At 58.7% G+C, this 18128-nt stretch overlaps 9 protein-coding genes across 9 annotated transcripts; 4 read left to right on the top strand and 5 right to left on the bottom strand.

Moving 5' to 3' along the window:
- Positions 1–76: 76 nt before the first annotated feature.
- PLICBS_001357 (uncharacterized protein) lies at positions 77–2426 on the top strand (the record flags this gene model as incomplete). The annotated part of the gene is made up of 2 exons (XM_018317579.2): positions 77–715; positions 765–2426. 2 exons carry the CDS (start codon positions 77–79, stop codon positions 2424–2426), a joined length of 2301 nt encoding a protein of 766 aa, XP_018183104.2.
- Positions 2427–2621: 195 nt separating this feature from the next.
- On the bottom strand, positions 2622–3314 carry PLICBS_001356 (uncharacterized protein; the record flags this gene model as incomplete). Its single annotated transcript, XM_018317580.2, has 1 exon — positions 2622–3314. One exon carries the CDS (start codon positions 3312–3314, stop codon positions 2622–2624), a length of 693 nt encoding a protein of 230 aa, XP_018183105.2.
- A 759-nt stretch (positions 3315–4073) lies between these two features.
- On the top strand, positions 4074–4826 carry PLICBS_001355 (translation initiation factor 1A; the record flags this gene model as incomplete). Its single annotated transcript, XM_018317581.1, has 3 exons — positions 4074–4094; positions 4255–4413; positions 4536–4826. The coding sequence occupies 3 exons, from the start codon at positions 4074–4076 to the stop codon at positions 4824–4826; spliced, it is 471 nt and encodes a 156-aa protein (XP_018183106.1).
- A 676-nt stretch (positions 4827–5502) lies between these two features.
- Positions 5503–7500, bottom strand: PLICBS_001354 (uncharacterized protein; the record flags this gene model as incomplete). The annotated part of the gene is made up of 3 exons (XM_065599808.1): positions 5503–5531; positions 5586–7236; positions 7291–7500. 3 exons carry the CDS (start codon positions 7498–7500, stop codon positions 5503–5505), a joined length of 1890 nt encoding a protein of 629 aa, XP_065455880.1.
- Positions 7501–8382: 882 nt separating this feature from the next.
- On the bottom strand, positions 8383–8635 carry PLICBS_001353 (uncharacterized protein; the record flags this gene model as incomplete). The annotated part of the gene is made up of 2 exons (XM_018317583.2): positions 8383–8544; positions 8606–8635. 2 exons carry the CDS (start codon positions 8633–8635, stop codon positions 8383–8385), a joined length of 192 nt encoding a protein of 63 aa, XP_018183108.1.
- Positions 8636–9453: 818 nt separating this feature from the next.
- Positions 9454–12335, top strand: PLICBS_001352 (uncharacterized protein; the record flags this gene model as incomplete). Its single annotated transcript, XM_018317584.2, has 2 exons — positions 9454–9501; positions 9558–12335. The coding sequence occupies 2 exons, from the start codon at positions 9454–9456 to the stop codon at positions 12333–12335; spliced, it is 2826 nt and encodes a 941-aa protein (XP_018183109.2).
- A 281-nt stretch (positions 12336–12616) lies between these two features.
- Positions 12617–12891, bottom strand: PLICBS_001351 (uncharacterized protein; the record flags this gene model as incomplete). Its single annotated transcript, XM_065599807.1, has 2 exons — positions 12617–12814; positions 12871–12891. The coding sequence occupies 2 exons, from the start codon at positions 12889–12891 to the stop codon at positions 12617–12619; spliced, it is 219 nt and encodes a 72-aa protein (XP_065455879.1).
- A 1081-nt stretch (positions 12892–13972) lies between these two features.
- PLICBS_001350 (magnesium ion transporter) lies at positions 13973–15498 on the bottom strand (the record flags this gene model as incomplete). Its single annotated transcript, XM_018317585.2, has 3 exons — positions 13973–14372; positions 14434–15062; positions 15121–15498. The coding sequence occupies 3 exons, from the start codon at positions 15496–15498 to the stop codon at positions 13973–13975; spliced, it is 1407 nt and encodes a 468-aa protein (XP_018183110.2).
- A 1155-nt stretch (positions 15499–16653) lies between these two features.
- On the top strand, positions 16654–17741 carry PLICBS_001349 (uncharacterized protein; the record flags this gene model as incomplete). Its single annotated transcript, XM_018317586.2, has 2 exons — positions 16654–16998; positions 17106–17741. The coding sequence occupies 2 exons, from the start codon at positions 16654–16656 to the stop codon at positions 17739–17741; spliced, it is 981 nt and encodes a 326-aa protein (XP_018183111.2).
- Between the last annotated feature and the right edge of the window lie 387 nt (positions 17742–18128).

Genomic DNA, 18128 nt, shown 5'->3' with positions numbered 1-18128 from the left:
AAGTCGCCAATGCGTATTTAAAAGGTTCATGGCCTCGAGCGAATTGCGGGCAGCGACCTCGTTTCAAGTTCCAACCATGGGCTCCATCGCCCAACACCACGCTGCGCCTACGTCACTCGCCATGTCTGCGCTTCGCCGGCCCCTGCTCCTCAACGATGCCGCTCAAACTTGGACGGCCCCGACAGCCCTCACTGCCGAGGAGAAGGATGCCATTGACAAGTTTCATGGCCAGTTCCCTGGAGGGCCGACCAGGCTAGTCCGCTTGGACGATGTCGCCCGCGAGATCGGCGTGGCGGCAGTCTATCTCAAAGACGAGAGCCACAGGTTTGGCCTGCCGGCGTTTAAGATTCTCGGCGCCTCCTGGGGTACATACCGCGCACTCGTCAAGCGACTCAACCTTCCCATCGTTACGCCTCTCTCTGCCCTCAAGGAGGCTCTCGCAGCCGAGACAATCACCCTGTACGCCGCGAGCGAGGGCAACCATGGACGAGCTGTTGCTCGAATGGGGGCGCGGCTCTCCATCCCTGCAGAGATCCACGTGCCTCATGATATGCACAGGACGACCAAGGAGGCGCTAGAAAGTGAGGGGGCCAAGGTCGTCGTCGGCCGCGGAACGTATGATGACGCGCTCGAGACGGCCAAGAGGGCTGCCGAGGGTGAGGGAGGTTTGTTGGTCCAGGACTTTTCGTTTGAGGGCTACGAAGACATCCCCAAGGTATGTTCAATGCAAGCCACTCGGACATTTTAATGCTAATCATTCATAGTGGATCGTCGACGGTTACATGACAATGCTGCGGGAAATCGACGTGCAGCTCAAGGACAGCCCTCCAAGCCTTGTAGTGTCTCCGGCGGGAGTCGGCTCCTTTGCCCAATCCGTTGTCTCCCACTTCAAGCAGGAAGGAAGCCACACAAAGGTCATGACGGTCGAGCCCGACACGGCAGCGTGTGTTTACAAGAGCATCCGCAAAAACGAGCTTGTCACGGTTCAGACATACGCGACGGTCATGGCTGGTCTAGACTGCGGGACACCCTCGCCTATTGCTTGGCCTATTCTCAAAGCTGGCGTCGACGCGTGCTCGACAGTTTCGGACTGGGAAGCCCACCAAGCCACGGAATACCTCAAGACTAGAGGCGTGTTCCCAGGGACGTGCGCTGCTGCACCCCTTGCCGCTGTTCGGCGCTTGACAAAGGGCGACAGGGCTAGCCTCGGGCTTGACAGCAGCTCCGTAGTGGTGCTGCTGTGCACCGAAGGTACTAAGGAGTATGAGATCCCGATGGATGTGTCGATGGATGATGCCGTGGAGCTGACCCAGGCTCTTGTCCGCATCAACTCCGCGAACCCATCACTCGGGTCAGTTCCCGGCCCTGGCGAATCTGAAATCGCTCGGTACATCGGGGCGTGGCTGGAACACCGCGATATCGAGACGCACTGGATCGAACCTACCAAGGGCAGGCCTTCGGTTGTAGGCGTTGTGCGTGGCTCGGGGGGCGGTAAGAGCTTGATGTTCAACGGCCACATCGATACGGTGACGACCCTTGGGTACGACGATGACCCCCTAAGCGGCGAGATCAGAGACGGGAAGCTTTACGGCAGGGGCGCTGACGACATGAAATCTGGGGTCGCCGCCGCCCTGGTGGCACTCGCTGGAGCGAAGACGCAGAACCTAAGGGGCGATGTCATTTTCACCGGCGTCGCAGACGAGGAGGCCTTGAGCATCGGCACTGAGCAAGTCCTCGAGGCTGGTTGGCGTGCTGATGGCGCCATTGTCAACGAGCCGACGGCTGAGGTAATTGTCCACGCCCACAAGGGTTTCGTTTGGGCCGAGGTGGACATTCACGGCGTCGCTGCCCATGGCTCCCTCCCTAGCGCCGGCGTCGATGCCATCACGAGAGCCGGCTACTTCCTGGTGGAGCTGGACAAATACTCAGACAGACTCCGCCAGGGATGGGACGACCCCGTCATGGCGCCAACCGTCCATGCGTCAACCATCAAAGGCGGCGAGGAGCCGTCCTCGTACCCTGCCCTTTGCACCGTGGTGCTCGAACGACGGACCGTGGGCGGCGAGACCCGGGGGACGGTAGAGGCTGAGCTCCGGGACATTCTGGACAAGCTCTCGAAGACTGTCAGGGATTTCCGGTACGACTTGCGGATCACCTTTGACCGTCCGCCTTTCTCTATCGACACGGACCACCCTTTTGCTGCTTTGGTCAGCGGCATCGTCACCGAATCATTAGGGAAGCAGGCCAAGTTCATCAGAGAGCCGTTTTGGACGGACTGCGCTCTCCTGGCGTCCAAAGATATCCCCGTCCTCCTTTGGGGCCCAAAGGGGGACGGCCTGCACGCCAAGGAGGAATGGGCAGACGTTGAGTCCATACAACGCGTAGCCAAAGTGCTGGGTAAAGTTGCGGGCAAGTTTTGTGCATAGTAGATAGAGCTGAGAGCCGCATAATAAAGGCCTCTCATGGTCCCTTGTTCAGGGAGTTGCCTCAAAACGTAGTCTATACCGAAAGGCGTGAGTCGACGCCAGTCACACAATGCTCGCTCGATGATCCCAGGATATTCAATGATCCGCGCTCCTTCCCCAAAACGCCGTGGTGAAGCGAAGGCGCCGCCGATTTCCTCATCTCCTCCGTCGGCTGCATTCCTTGTCCAGAGCGGCGGCGACAGCCTTTCCAAATCGCTCAGCAGACTGCGTCGCCGCTTTGATAGGGTTGTGCACGGTAGCCCAGAAGGTCCCCCGGATCTCCTTCGTGGGGCTCAACCCAGGGGCTGACTGATACCCCATCGCCTCCAACGCCGTATGCACTGCCCTAGCCAGTCGTCGCTGGGTCAGAGTGCGTACCACCGCCGATGCGCCGCCCGCGCTCGTGACCATTACCCACAGCGGCTGCTCCCTGGTCTTGCGAGCGTACTCGGCCCTCTTCATCGCGGCGAGGGGGTGGCCGCGGGGCTCAAAGTATCGCAGGTCGTGCGGATGGACAACGTGGTTCGGGCTGAACGCGAACGTGACATTGAAGTCCGACGCGATCCTGTGCAGATCCGGCCCGGCCAAAAATCGAGTCATCCTTCCATTGTCGGGTTCGATGTCGTAGTTTAGGAGAAACTCCTTGTTCTCGCGCGTCGTGAGGAGCTTGCCGTCGGCCTTGACGAACCTCTTGACGTCCTCGGGCACGAATCGGCGAATGGTCTGTCGAGGCTTCGATTTCGGCTTGCCGAGCGTCTTTCCGGCGGCAGTCGAGGCGAGACGCAGCGGCACAAGTGACGGGGGGCCAAGTTTCCATCGCAAACCCCGAACAGCTCGCGCTACCTCCATGTCGCGTGCGAAAATGTCGGCCGCGTCGCAGTCATCTTTGCCACGCCGAGGCGGCGAGCTTGATGAGTCGTCGGTACGCTTCTAGGCAGAGGCGCGGACACTCCAGGCGCGGCGTATTGCCAGAGACGTAGAGGATTCTGACGCAGCGCTTGCTGTCAAACGGTCGCAGCTTGCACGAGATGCTGAAGCTATCTGGAAGAAGCTTGGCTTGCAGTCATCAGGGCGCCGATGACTGGCTGGCGTCGCCGTCGCCTTGGCGCAATGATTACATAACTGGGCCTGTGGCGTGCGCAGCCGAAGAATCAGCTAGCAGGATACATTTTAACCCCGGCAAAGATCTAGCGAGCATCAAGTACCCATTAAGCTTCAGTTGATGAGTTTTCGCACACACCCAAGCATGTCATTCTGCGCCGCCTCCATTGTTTGAGTCATCAGTGCACACAACTCTCAGGCGCCACACAGCACAGCAAAGCCCCGTCCGTGAGAGCCCAACCAGCCCCTCAAGCCGAGTAAAACAGCGCCCAGCGGGTCGACCGCGAAACCACCCACCCCCACCACAGCGCCTGCCGTGAGTAACAAAGCCAACCAGGTCAAAGGCCACACCACCTCGCCTCCGCTGCCTCATACCGCCAGTGTCCCTCCACAACTTTTTCCTCCTTCAAACGTCTCTGCGGTACCATCGAGCCGCCCGATCCTTTCGCGAGGACACCGAAAAAAAACCCGCCCGAACAGGACACCGCGACCGTCGCAGACGCAAACATGCCTAAGAACAAGGGAAAGGTGCGGTCGACGTCTCTCCCGTCGCGCGGTTTGGGCTCGTTGTGCGTGGGCGGCGGAGGTGGGCGACGACGTCGTCGTTGTTTTGCCCCGCCCCCACCACCGCGCGCCCGACCGCCGCGCAACCGCTGTGGTCGCGATGCTAACCAACTCGACGCTATAGGGCGGCAAGAACCGCAGAAGAGGAACAAAGGAGAACGACGATCAGCGTCGTGAGCTGACCTTCAAGGAGGACGGCCAGGAGTACGCCCAGGTTATCAAGATGCTGGGCAACGGTCGTCTCGAAGCCCTGTGCTTTGACGGCAGCAAGCGTCTCGCAAACGTACGTCGTGGCCCCGCGCAACCCCCTCATTTTTCCGGCCTGTGCACCGCCGCGCCGCGAGGAGGCGGGCGAGCAACGACACCTTGGCCTACAGGACGCGAGGCTAACCTGGACGATTGCAGATCCGTGGCAAGATGCGAAAGAAGGTCTGGATTAACCAGGGCGACATCATCCTCCTCTCCCTGCGCGACTTCCAAGACAACAAGGGCGATGTTATCCTCAAGTACACCGCCGATGAGGCCAGAACTCTCAAGTCCTATGGCGAGCTGCCTGAGCACGCCAAGATCAACGAGACCGACACCTTCGGCCAGGGCGAGGACGGCGAGGCCTACTTCGAGTTCGGCGATGCCGACTCCGACGAGGAGTCCGACGTCGAGGGCGGCAAGAAGGAGGTCGACATCGACGACATCTAAAGCCTGCCACCTGGACGACCCTCGGCCTGCGCGTTGTCCCGCGCAGCCTCTACCCTGTCCGGCACCAAGGGGCTCTACTACGGCCGCTGCTTCGATGAAGCAGCTCCCCTCGGGCTGCGGGGGACTACACACTGTCTTCTCTCTCAAACCCTTCGGGCACTTGTGCTCCGACGGGTCCCACGACAGTATTTGGAGCGGAGGTTGGACGGCCGTGGTGGGAGAGACGTCACGGCTCGTCATGTTGTTCATGTCTTTCGTTTCGCTTTATACTTATGAATATGAGAATTGCATCGTCATGGGGCATGCACAGTTTCGGTTCACATTGCTTGCGCATTCCGTTCTAATCCGCATTCGACGGCTTTTAATGTGCCCTGTGGCCTATCATACTGGGAACACGGCCTACAAGACAGAAATTCTGGGCAAGATGCCCAGTTGTGGCTGATGGCGCTGTGCAGCTATTCCAAGCCCATGATCATGTCATGCCATGCTTAGGGACTTGAGAACGGCCAGTACCAGAGGCACTAGATGACTCAGTCCAAAGATGCCCGCGCTTTTGCCAACGAATCATGAGAATGTAAGGGTGAAGGCGTCGTGAGATGCTCATGTGTGATCGTGACGAGCAATGATCGGTGAACGGACATGTGCCATGATCCATTCTCCGTCAACGAATGTTTCCCTACCACTCGTCGTCATCGTCTTCATCGTCTGCAATGCATTAGCCGCTGTAGTGACAACTCCCACGATTAGCGGTCGACTTACCACTCTTGCTAACTTTCTCCTTTCTCTTCTGCAAAGCTGCAGCCAAGGCGTCGGCCATGCCACCTCCGCCAGCACCAGGAGTAGCACCAGCGGGAGGTAAGCCACTGCCATGAGGCCCAGTATCGCTGCCGCCGCCGGTCTGGGCCCCGCTTCGGTCTCGTATCTGGGTCCTATCAACCTTCTTAAGCGAGGCAATGCCGCCTGCTTTTTGAATATCGCCCAACATAGCCGACCGTCCCTGATCTGCGGACGGCAAAGCTGGAGCAGGCACGCCAGAAGAGTACCCGGAATCCCGGTTGGGCGGAAGAGGGGGCGGTGGAGGCGGGCCGCCGCCAGACGACGATGGCATCGGCGGTGGTGGAGGGGGAGGGGGAGGAGGGCCACCTCCTGACGAGGATGGCATTGGCGGCGGAGGGGGAGGAGCGCTTGCTGACGAGGACGGCATCGGCGGTGGCGGCGGAGGAGGAGGGGGGGCGTTCGACGAGGGCAGCGGGGGAGGCGGGGGAGGACCGGCAGCACTCGGCGGGGGTGGAACAGGTCTTGAGCTCGACGGTGGCAAGGGAGGAGGCGCGTTCCCGGCCGGGACCTTCGGCGGCAGCGGAGGCGGTGCCGGAGCATGGGTCGGCGGGGCGACGTGGCTATCATTGTTTCTCGGGGGAGGAGGCGGCGGAACTGGGCCACGACTCGGCGTAGGCGGCGGGATACGCTGACCACCAAACGCAGGAGGAACGTGAAACCTGTGGCTTGGGTTCTCAGGCTCGAGCGGCGTCTTGGCTGGTCTTGGTGGAGGTGGCGGACCGGGCACAGCTGCCGGCGCTGGCCTAGACTTCTCCTGATGAGCAAACTTGCCGGCATCAGGAAGAGGGGGAGGAGCATTGAATCTGGGCCGGGGCGGAGGCGACGGCTCCCTAGGTGGCGGGCTCGGCTCGTTCGATGGTGGCTCGATCTTGCCCGATCGTCGAGGCGCCGGAGGTGGTGGCGGGGCTCCTCTCCTCACCGATGAAGACGGCGACGGTGTGCTCGAGGCGGCGGCGGGAGGAGGAGGGGGTGGTGCCCGTCCGGCTCGCGAATCGTGACCATTGGTAGGGGGTGCAGGAGGGGGTGCCGGCGGTCCAGGAGGTGGTGCTGTTTGAGAACCCGTCTTTGCTTGCTCTTCCCTCAGGAAGTCCACAATGAACTCCTGATTGTCACGAATAAAATCGTCAGTCAATCCTTTGTCTTGCAGGTCTTGTCCGAAATGCTCGCGCCAGAGCGGGTCGAAGGCATCCAGCAACGCAAACTCGGAGGGCGGCGGGCCACCATTCAGACTCAGAGAAGATATCGTCGGGTGCATTGGCGGTGGAGGAAGGTTCGCTTGGGTAGCTTGTGGCGGCGAGGGGGCAGACGAATGTCGATGGAACAGCCCACCCAACAGGCTGTGCTTGTGAGTCGGCTGCGAGCCGCCTCCGAAGGGTTGAGATCTCGTCGCGCGACTTGCATTCTTCTCACGTTCGTCCATCTTCTTCTTGAATTGCTTTGCCTCCTTCTCGTCCACGAAGCTCAGTCCTGCGAGGCACTCCTCCAATTCAAAGGTGTGGAAGAAGGTCCGGTCCTGATTGTAGTGCCATGTATCGAATATTTCCTGGTCCCAGATGACTCCGCGCCCGGAGGGCTGGATTACGGTTGTCAGTTCGAACTCAAGTACCACGAAGACCGACAGACTCACCGATATGTCCACCATCTTCAACCAGTAGGTGTGTCCAACCAAGTCGTTGGCCAACACCACGGCTCCTTGGAGACCAGTGTACGTCCATTTCGAGCGATTCGGATACGCCACGTATAACCGGGCCACTGCCACAGCCTGAATTTTGTTTGACTGTTTGGGAACGAACCGCTTTACGGTGTCCTTGTCTTCGTCGTTCAAGATCGAGGGCATGGTTGCGACGCCGGACCTGGCGGGTTTTCAGGAGAGGTGGCTATGGTGTTGATGCTCGACGATTGCGGTCTGTAAACGAGTGCAGATGGCAGCTTTATGTGCTTCATGCGTTCGCCCTGAGGCTTGTAGGTGGGCGCTCGTGTCCCGATGCCCGTGGGCAGGCGACAGATGGTATGTCGCTCGAGTCGCTTGGCGCCTGGGAGGCAGCCGCGTATAGCAAGCGCCACTGCAAAGGGGGCGCCTGGGCCGTCGAACGGTGCTGGCGCTGCGAGGGACTGCAAACGTCGCAGATGGAGCAGAGGGGCGCTGCTGCAGGGCTGCTCGATTGACCCGTTCGGCTTTGGGTGGCCGCGTGCTGTTGCGGAGATGAAGTGGTAAGGTGAGGCCGGGCGACTCCAACCGTGGTGGTGTGCCCGCTGAGTCGCTGACAGCGGCTCGCTTTCCACGTCGAGCCCACCCGAGCTCCCGCACTCCCGCTCCAGCCACGACGGGGTGAATCAGCACAGCCACGCGTCTCGGCGGCTGTCGTCATCACGCAGGGCAGCGCTGAGGGCCTTTTTTGAGCGTCAAGACAGCGATCAGGCACGGAACGGAAGCAAGCGACGCGTATTTGGCGTTCGTTTCAGGGCCACCGACGCACTCAATCAACGCGACTGCTGTCGCTTGGGCTGCACCAAACCCATGGCCCACTACGAAGTTCGACGAAGTCAAGCGACATCGAGTTCGCCTTTGACAATATCGTGACGCTCACTTAAAGTGGTGATTAATTTCGTATATTGTCTCGTATCAGGGTCACGTCACTTTATCTCCTCGCAACTGACGCTTCCAGCCGGCACTGCAAGTAGTCGTACATCACGGCCATCCAGCCAGGCGAGCCAAGGCTCACTTGTTCAGAGCGGCCTTTCTCGCCTCGCGATCCTCCCTGGTACCCTCCTGCTGGGGCAGCTCTTGGGTTCGTGCCGGGCCGGGATGCGCGTTGAACGGAGCGAATTTGGGGTCCACGCCGCTCTCCTTGATGGGCTGGACCTTGAACTCCTTCTCGCCCTACGGAAATGTGAGTATTCAATCGCGAGCCAAGGAGGCCAGGTGGGTATCAAGGGCGTACCTCGTTCTTCTTCTGCTGGTCCTTGTCCATGTTGAAGTTACAGGTTTGTGCACTGCTGTCTAGTATATTAAATGAAGCGATGTAGCAAAGTTGTAGGCTCAGATGATGCTGTCGGTTGGACTCGGAGGAGGGGTTCAAGCATATTTGTAGACGAGCACCCTCTGGATGGGGGATGACGTCTTGCTGAGATGAGCGTCCGGCTGGAGAGTGTGTCACCTTGGGTCACTAGGCATTGGCTGGCGTCCATCGCAAGTCGCAAGCTTTCGTGGACCACTACGTAAGTGCCCCCAAAGCAGCTGCCCGAATGTTGGCAGCAGCCAATGAGTGGGTGCAGCGGCCTGTCGGCCTCCTGAAGCTCCGGAAGAAGTGCCCGGCCAGTGGCATTTGGACGCCGCGGGCTGAGGCGCTGTATCCTGCCGTATTGCCTTTTGTACGTGCCTCGGCGGGTAATTCTTCCTTCCATGGGTTTCCGCTACGGTTTTTCCAGTGCCCTTGCTGTTTGCGAGCATCCCATGGAGAGTCCGTATCAAATCGCACCCCATGCTAAGGCGCTTGAACTTGACAGCGTCCCAGTGCCCAAGGGCACTTCTCAGTTGGTGCTCCAGCAGACAGGACGGGATGCGCCGGGTTAAGGCTCGGTACCTAGTCTGGTCAGCGGGCAACCAGCGGGGCCTGGGGGGGTTTCCAGCGGCCTGGAAGCTTGGACGTGGCGCTGGCAAACTCCATCGCGCTAGGTACTGGAGCGACCGCCTCCCTGTTGTCAGCCACACTCCGAGACTGAACTTCACGGCGACTCACATCCATGAACAGTCAACACACCCAACGCCCTCAATTGTACCGTGCCCTGCATGTCGGCCAGCAATGCGCCTCAGCCAGTGAAGCTCTCGCTGCCCTTGGTAACACATCTCATTGTTCGCAGAGCGAGCCGCACGGCTGACCAAGCACTCGCCAGGAATACCAACAGAGCCTGTTCCAAGAGCTCCGTGCTGAGGATGAGCTGGTTGTCCTCGCCCGGGGGCTGGGCCTCATGCGCCTGGTGACAAACCTTCTACACTCCTACGACGCCGCCGGCAATAATCTCATTGTCGTAGTGGGTGCCGATGAGCGTGAAAATGGATGGATCGGCGAGGCTCTGGCGGAACACGCTGCCATCAGCGCGTCTCCTCGTGCACGGGGATTGACCGTCGTCAACACCGACTTCCAGAGTGTCGGAGCACGCGAGAAGATGTATTCTGGCGGGGGCATATTTAGCATCACCTCGCGCATCCTCGTCGTTGACCTTCTCACCGGCCTGCTCAACCCAGAGACCATTACAGGCCTCATCGTTCTGCACGCAGACCGCGTCATCGCAACATCTTTAGAGGCCTTCATTCTCCGCGTTTACCGACAGAAGAACAAGGTTGGCTTCCTCAAGGCATTTGCGGACAATCCAGACCCATTCACCATTGGCTTCTCGCCACTCACCACCATGATGAGGAACTTATTCCTCAAGAAGGCTTCGCTCTGGCCCCGGTTCCATGTCACCGTCGCGCAGTCGTTGGAGGGCAAGAAGAAGGCGGAGGTCATCGAGCTTGAAGTGCCCATGACAGATTCCATGAAGGACATCCAAAACGCAATCATGGAGTGTGTCGAGGTCAGCATTCATGAGTTGAAAAAGGGTAACAGCGGCCTGGAAATGGACGACTGGAACTTGGACAGCGCTCTGCTCAAGAATTTCGACACCATGGTCCGTCGTCAACTGGACCCGAACTGGCATCGGGTCAGCTGGAAGACGCGCCAAATTGTCAACGACTTGACGGTCCTCCGCGGCCTCCTGAATAACATACTGACATATGACGCCGTATCATTTCTCCAACATCTTGACACCATCCACGCTGCTCATTCTCCGCCACCCGGGTCTACACGCCAAACCCAGTCGCCCTGGCTGTTCCTCGATGCGGCTCAGACGATATTCGACACGGCACGAAGGCGGGTGTATTCTGCCAATCCCAAGGCTGTATCTCAAGGTCAAAACATCGACTCCCTTCGCCCGGTACTCGAGGAATTGCCGAAATGGGGCATGTTGGCTGAAGTACTGGAAGAGATTGATCGGGATCTCTACTTCGAGCCACCCGCCAGGGATGATTCGAATGGGACCATACTCATCATGTGCTCCAACACAGATACCTGCAGGCAGCTGCGCGACTACCTGCAAACGATGCATGTCAAGCCCAAGGTGGAGAAGTCAGAAGAGGACGACGCCGATGGTGAAGACGCTCACAAGGCATCCGCGGCCTTCATGATGAGGAGGCGCCTGCGAAACTACTTGCTCTGGAAGAAGCAATTTGCGCAGGTCAGCGCAACTCTTTTCGCGGAGAACCAAAAGGCGCTGAACAGCGCGTCGGACTCACGGCCAGGGCGCGGCGGTATGCGTGGCGGAAAGCCACCCGCAAACAAGAGGCGGAGGGTACGGGGCGGCGGCAACATGGGCATATCCGCTGGCCGAGCGGACAACGGCGTCATCGCTCAATACTTCGAAAAGCCTGGAGAAGTCGCCGACCTCATGGCCGAGGTCCAGATAACAGAGGAAGAGGCCCAACAGAAAGAGGACATTATTGCAGATCCTCTCGACGACATGGACGACTACTTTCAGCTCTACGACATGCAGGACCTCGTGGTTGTGCATGCCTACGATGGCGACCAGGATGAGCACGTCCTGGAAGAGGTCAAACCGCGGTATATCGTCATGTACGAGCCAGACGCCTCGTTTATACGTCGCGTGGAAGTCTACAGATCGTCGCACAACGACAGAAACGTGCGGGTGTACTTTATGTACTACGGCGGCTCCGTCGAGGAGCAGCGGTACCTCGCCTCAGTGCGACGAGAGAAGGATGCATTCACCAAGCTCATCAAGGAACGCGCCAGTATGTCCTTGGTCATGACGGTAGACCCGCACGGCATCGAGGACCCTCAAGAAGCCTTCTTGCGCACCGTCAACACGAGAATAGCAGGTGGCGGTAGACTGGCTGCGACAGCGCAACCACCACGTGTGGTGGTTGACGTACGAGAGTTCCGGTCTTCATTGCCATCGCTTCTGCACGGACGGTCCATCATCATCGTACCATGCATGCTCACCGTTGGTGACTACATCCTGTCACCACACATTTGCGTTGAACGCAAGTCCATCAGCGATCTCATATCGTCGTTCAAGGACGGCCGCTTGTATAACCAAGCCGAGACCATGTTTATGCACTACAGGAACCCGATGCTGCTCATCGAGTTTGACCAAAACAAGTCATTCACACTGGAACCCTTCGCCGACCTTTCAGGCAGCCTGAGCAGTGTGGCGCCGTCCAACGTCTCGTCTGACCTCCAGTCCAAGCTGGTGCTGTTGACGCTCGCGTTCCCAAAGCTCCGCATCATCTGGTCCTCCTCACCATATCAAACGGCCGAGATATTCGAATCGCTCAAGGCACAGGAGGACGAGCCCGACCCGATCGCGGCGGTGCAGGCCGGTCTCGACAAGGACATGAAAGTGGAAGACCAGGCGTTCAACCAGGAGCCTCAGGAGATGCTCGCGGTCGTTCCGGGAGTGACTCCGAAGAACATCAAGAACATCGTGCTGGAGACGGAGAACATTCGGGAAGTGGCCAACATGACGCAGGGAGAGCTAGAGCCGCTGGTGGGCAAGGCTGCCGGCAAGTCCATACACGGCTTCTTCAATCGCAATGTCATGGAAGAGGAGGAATAGCATGGCACGGCGAGGGTCCACAGTACTGTGAATATAGGCGCAATATACCCAACATTCGGAAACGTGCAGCATGAAAAGGAAAGGCCGTGTTCTGCCTCGCCACTTAGAGAAACCAAAAGATTTGGGTATTAATGAACATTGTCGTTCCAATGCGTGGGGGTATTCTGCGTTGACAGGATCGTCACTGTCATCCAAATTCCATCTCTCAGCAGGTCAAGCCGCCCTGCCTGCTCGCCCATCTACTCTTCTCATATCTCCTCGCAGACGGGGACCTTCCCGAACTACACATGACTCCTCCTGGTCCTCCTGCCGCCGCCGCCGCCATGGCGTTTCCGGCCGCCGCAGTAGCCGCACGTCAGGAAGGAGACGATGATGCCGCAGAACGACACGATGCCGCTGATGATGGCCTGGAGGATGCCGCCGATGCCGCTGATGACGGCCATGATGCAGCTGCCAATCGTCTGCAGCGCAGACCGGATCTATGTTCTGTCAGCAACGACATGTCGTGCGATAGGCAATTTTGGGTGTCTCATACGCAAGAGAGAACGCCACCCATGTTGGCGATTTAGACTCGTGGTTCGGTGGTGTTGCGAAGCGTCTTGCTGTGTAGCGTGGGTATGATATGATGAGTGGGAACCGTCGCGTTCGCGCAGTGAGATGGCGTTGGATGTATAAGAGAGTCTGAGGTTTGTTCTACAGACTCGGCAGAACAGCAGCCCCGGGTTCATATATGACAGCCGATCAGCGCGCACCGGGAGGTGAACCACATCATCATCGTCACCGGCTCTTGCAAGGTCTCACGTACCACAACCCGAGCCCCTGTGACGTCAATCGCCTCTCACGCGCGGCTCAGCGCAGCCAAGTTGGGGCTGGCTGGGTACCGAACACGTCCCGTCCCCCTCGTGGGCAAACAATGCAGGCCGAACCGTTTCCTCGATCCCGATCTTCGTAATTTTTCCCTTTCCCACTGTTGAGAGTCCCCGGTGCATCTGCTCCGGCCGAGGGGAGCCCTTGTCACCTGCCGCGCTGTTCCTGCCACTGCGAGACACCCCCCACGGGCCTGGGAGTGGCTGGCCGGAGGGCCCAGACGGGGCCATTGTGGCGTCACCATGCTGGGCCATTGACGTGTGCGGCTCGCATGCCTTGATTTTTGGGACCGGTGATCACTCGAATCGGGCGACCTCAGACATGCACGGAACCCGCAAGGAGCATGGCTCCAACGGCTGGCCGTCTGCCACGCCGCGCGACTTGTGATGTATGGATGCCAAGAAGGGTTGTCAATCAATCGGGGAGGGGGTGTTCGACCCGACTTTTGCGTTTTTGCGGTTCGCGACCCGAGGCCAGACCCCGTCGCAAGAGTTCGTGTTGTGACAATGGCCTCGAAAAGCAAGCGTTCTCGTTGTGCGGCTGTGACGTCAGGCTGCAGACGCCCAGGGTCCGCAGGCACGGCACTTCAAGCACATGCGTGCAAGCGGAATATCGATTCAAAGCAGAATTAGTACAGGACTGAGGCGAGATTGACTAGAGGCCAAAACAACAAGATAGTACATGCTCAGACCCAAAATGCCACCGGCAGAATGTTCGGCGACGCCAACTCTACTTTATACAGGCCGTGCGGGCATATTACCCCGGACCTCTCACCCCCAAAATGGCAGCCACCGCTTCTTCGTTGCCATGGCTCGCTGCAAGTGAGCGCGTCGAAGCATCTCCTTGTTCCGCGAGTCCAACAGGCCCAGGGCGCCGTCTTCGCGGTAGGACAGCCCGCGCGGCATCGACGGCCGCTCGCCGCTCATCATCTTGATGCGCTGGACCTTGCGCAGCTTGACCAGGCCATACCAGCAGACGATGAGGGAGAAGATGGACGAAACTCCCGTCACCGCGCCAAAGCCCCAGTTTGTTTCCTCGATGAAGTTCTCGAGGTTCATGCCGTACAGGCCGGCGAGGAATGTGCCCATGGCCAGCCCAAGTGTCCCTACGCTGAACTTAAGGTCCAGCAGCATGAGCGCGTTTCGGTTGGCATCGAGAATGGCCCGCACGCTACGTCTGGGTCAGCTTCATCCAAGAAATGCAGCCTTGCAACGCCAGTTCGGGAACTTACATTTCCTCTGTGTTTCGGATACCAGACACCAGGTTTCCGGCCTCTTGGACGATTTCATCCGTGAGCTTGTTGTATGACTCGAGCAACATCTCTATTTCTGTGTGGTCGTCCAAGCCTCTGTAAAGATCATGTTGCTTCTCGGACAGGTACATTGCGGCCAGGTCATCATCCGCCTCGAGGAGCTCCTCGAGAGCATCTCGCACGAGCTTTGCCTTTTGCTCAAAGGTGCTCACGCGTTTCGACAAGATGAGAAGGATGCGCAGCTTCTCTCGGTCTATGTCGTCTTCCAGTTCGCTGAGAATGTGCATGACCGGCTCCCGTACAGCTTCGAAGTCGGCTTCCATCTCAGATGTCACCGACGTCAGGACGGCTTCGAGGGCCCTGAACTCGTAGGGAAGACCGTTGGATCCCTGAGAGGGCTTTTGCTGCAACTTGCCCTGCAGATCGTACATGAAGGCGGACTGTGGGTATGAGGTTTTCGATCCGTAGACGTCGAAAAGCAGTACTCGGTCATGCTTGATCAGGACCTTGAGATGCAGCAAGTTCAACAGGATCGCCGACGGTCGGATGAGGATGTGCGGCAGGTTCGACGAATCAATTTTGCGCAAGTCTCGAGGCAGCAGCCCATACTGTTTCGACATGTTAGAAGGTCTAGTTGACGTATTGCTCCGTGTCGCGTCGCCTCACCTTGGCAATGAGTTCCGTCTTCTTGAACTCGCCATCAACCAGAATCACCTTGCCATTCTCGTCCACCTCGGTGCATCGCAGCCTTGGCTCTAGGGCCGCCTTGGCTGCCATCATCCTCCGGTTGGTAAACATGGACCCATGCTCGAAATCATCGTGTGACGGAAGGTCGTCCGGCTTGAGGGGTTTAGCGCCCTTCCTCGCTGAGCTGCCCCAAAGCCTTTCCTGCCATGTTGGTTCGCGCGCGACCTTTGGGTCTTGAGGGTCGGCCGACTTCTGTGATATGGCCGTGGTGCAAAATCCGAGCTTCGAGGTCGTGAGGCCGCTCGCGGGCGTCGTCGCCCGGCTTGTAGGAAATTCGTTTAGAGGTGAGAATCGCATTGCTGTCAGAGGCCGCCCGCAGTTGAACGCCCGGGACCTCGACTTGTGCCTACTCCCACCGCTGCTCGACCGCACCTGTCGACAGACAGGCGCGCAATTCGCTACCGTGCGATAGGCTTGTCGCGGCCTCTGGAAGGCATGTTCGGCCTGTGATCGTAGGAATCGGAGCAAGCTGCGGGACGGGGCCGGAGGTCGCACTGCTGGCTGCATCCCGATAATCGCGCAGCAGTCAGGAGCTCGCGCCCGGGCTTCAACGCCAAAGAAACGCGGAAGCAACCGACCGTGGGTGTTCGAACGGCTGCTGGGGCTCGCCAGGAGCTTGCGCGGGACCGAGCGTGGGACGTCGGGTCTGATGGAGATCGCAACGGGACAAAAAGTTCAGAGGCGCCGAAATTTGGGTCGACATCATCGGGGCGCACGGGCCATCTTCGGCGATCGGATTCCCTGGCGCGCCGCCCACTTTCAGGAACGAGACATGACGGACCGCGACTTGTAAGGGCGCATACCGCATTGAGCAGTGCTATTTGTAGAGCCAACTTTTGCTAGTTGTAGAGCCCATAAGAGCAAGAGCAACGAAGGCAACGAAAGCAACGGCAGCCACAAGCAGTCCCATGCCCGCGCCAGTGCGCAGTAAAAATCACTGGGGCAGCATGGCGCGGCCGAGAAGTAAATTGTTAAGGGGGCTCTACAACTAGCAAAAGCTGGCTCTACGAATAGCACTCCTTTACGTATTATATACTAAAATCGAATATGATCGTATAATGCACAGAAATAATGTTTGAATTTCATGCGTCTCATGCGCGTCTAGTAGAGGTAATACCATTGCAAGTCTGTCGTGGTTTCCAGTTTGACAACCAGCAGGACATTATGGGGCCAACTCAAATCGACGTCACTGGCGCTCGGCCCCTGGGCGACGATCGGAACAAAACTTCGTGCGGGCATCATTCCAGATGCAACAAACAATCCCATTGTCAACCTCACGCCCACCCCTCGCTTTGTCCTCGCCCGCCACCAACCCTCGAAATGCATTAGCTATTGCATCGCGTGTGGCGGTACTGACGATGCTGTCCTTTTGAAGTGCGACTAAGCCGTTGCGCCAGCTCTTCGCACGGCGACAGAATCGGCACAAGCAAGGACAAAGAGCACCCGCTTGCCATGCCTCTGACGCCCATCCACGTCAGAGGCAAGCGGAAGGCACCCTCCAGCAAGACGCCGAAGGGTTTGGACAGCCTACCGCAGAAGATGAGAAAGTCGCTCGGCACCGTTCTCGCTGGCCGCGCAACCCGCACCCGCGCAACGCTCGAGTCCCTCCCGTATGAGATTCTGGAGAGCATCCTGCTCTACAGCACCAATCTGTCGCTGCCTCGTGCGAGCCTGATCGTCGGCCTCAAGCTTTCGAACCGTGCGACTCTGCTGCGGCTTTTCATATGGGCCTTCCACGAGACCTGGGAGCAGTCGTTTGGCATTCCCGCCCGGCAGCGTCTCCTCCACGTCGGACAGGTGAAAGGGGAGAATCGTCCCCCTTTTCAGGGTGATTATATGCTTCAGGTATTCATACTGCATCTATTTCTGTCAACTCTAGTCAAAAGCTAAGTGGTTCGCCGCAGAGCGCCCTACTGGAGCTGCCCTGGGCCAAGATCGACTTCATCCTGCAAGCGCAGCAGGCCTGGGCCGATCGCTATGCGCGTGAGCGGTGGTATCAGCACAGCCTTCCCTGGCGAGAGGAATTCAGCTCTGGGGAACACGACCACGAAGGAGGCCTCTCCCACTTCAACGCCCGCGAGTGCTTCAAGGTCGACTACCAGGAAGCGCGCCGATGGCCGGCCTTCTTCGCCACATCGCTGCAGTGGCGCGGCCAGGACGTCCACCCCTGGACACGCATGCCTGTGGAACTCATTTCAGGCCCGTGGGATGACGAACAGTTGCGACGCCTCTTCTGGCTCAGCCGCGGCGGGCTCAAGATCGGTAACGAAGGCCAACGCGTGCCTCCCTGGGAGGTCAAGCTCCAGTGCCTCGACAACGCCGTCTTGTCCGCGCCAGTTCCGAACAGCCTGGTCATCAACTGCCTGATGCAGGACTGGATATTTACGGACCTACCAGAGGATGAGGTCAGAAAGCAACGCGTTAGCCTCGACAGACGGATCGAATGGGGAGGAGACTCGCCGGAAGACAAGCAAACTTTGCGGCAGATGAGGACCGCGCTGGTCTTCTTATCAGAGCACGAATACACCATGCCTCGTTGATTCCCTCAGGGGTGGAACGTGTTCCTTCCGAGATGATGGATGAACGCAGCAGGGTGCCGCGGTCGAGTCGTCTCGAACGCCGCGAAAGGTCGCCATAGCGTTCACCCGAAAGAGATCGCTATCGGACAGTGGTTTGGTTAGGGTCATTACCGGCTCCAAAGGAAAAGGTCGAGATAGATGCGACAACCGCCAGCGGTTCCAGATACAGAGGCAGGCCTTGGTATACTGTGCGACTCCAACGAGCTGCTGGGCTCAGTGCAGCCGACAAAGTATCAGCCGGGAGGACAAGGCGTCGCGGACTTTGTTCCATCAGAACATGAAGCTGGGTCCAACAAATCGACAGATGTTCCCAAGGTCACTGGAGGGCGCTTGCGCCCGTTGCAACCA

Source organism: Purpureocillium lilacinum, assembly GCF_023168085.1.
Source record: "Purpureocillium lilacinum CBS 284.36 DNA, scaffold_1, whole genome shotgun sequence".
NCBI lineage: Eukaryota > Fungi > Ascomycota > Sordariomycetes > Hypocreales > Ophiocordycipitaceae > Purpureocillium > Purpureocillium lilacinum.
This window is presented reverse-complemented; position numbering and strand designations above follow the sequence as displayed.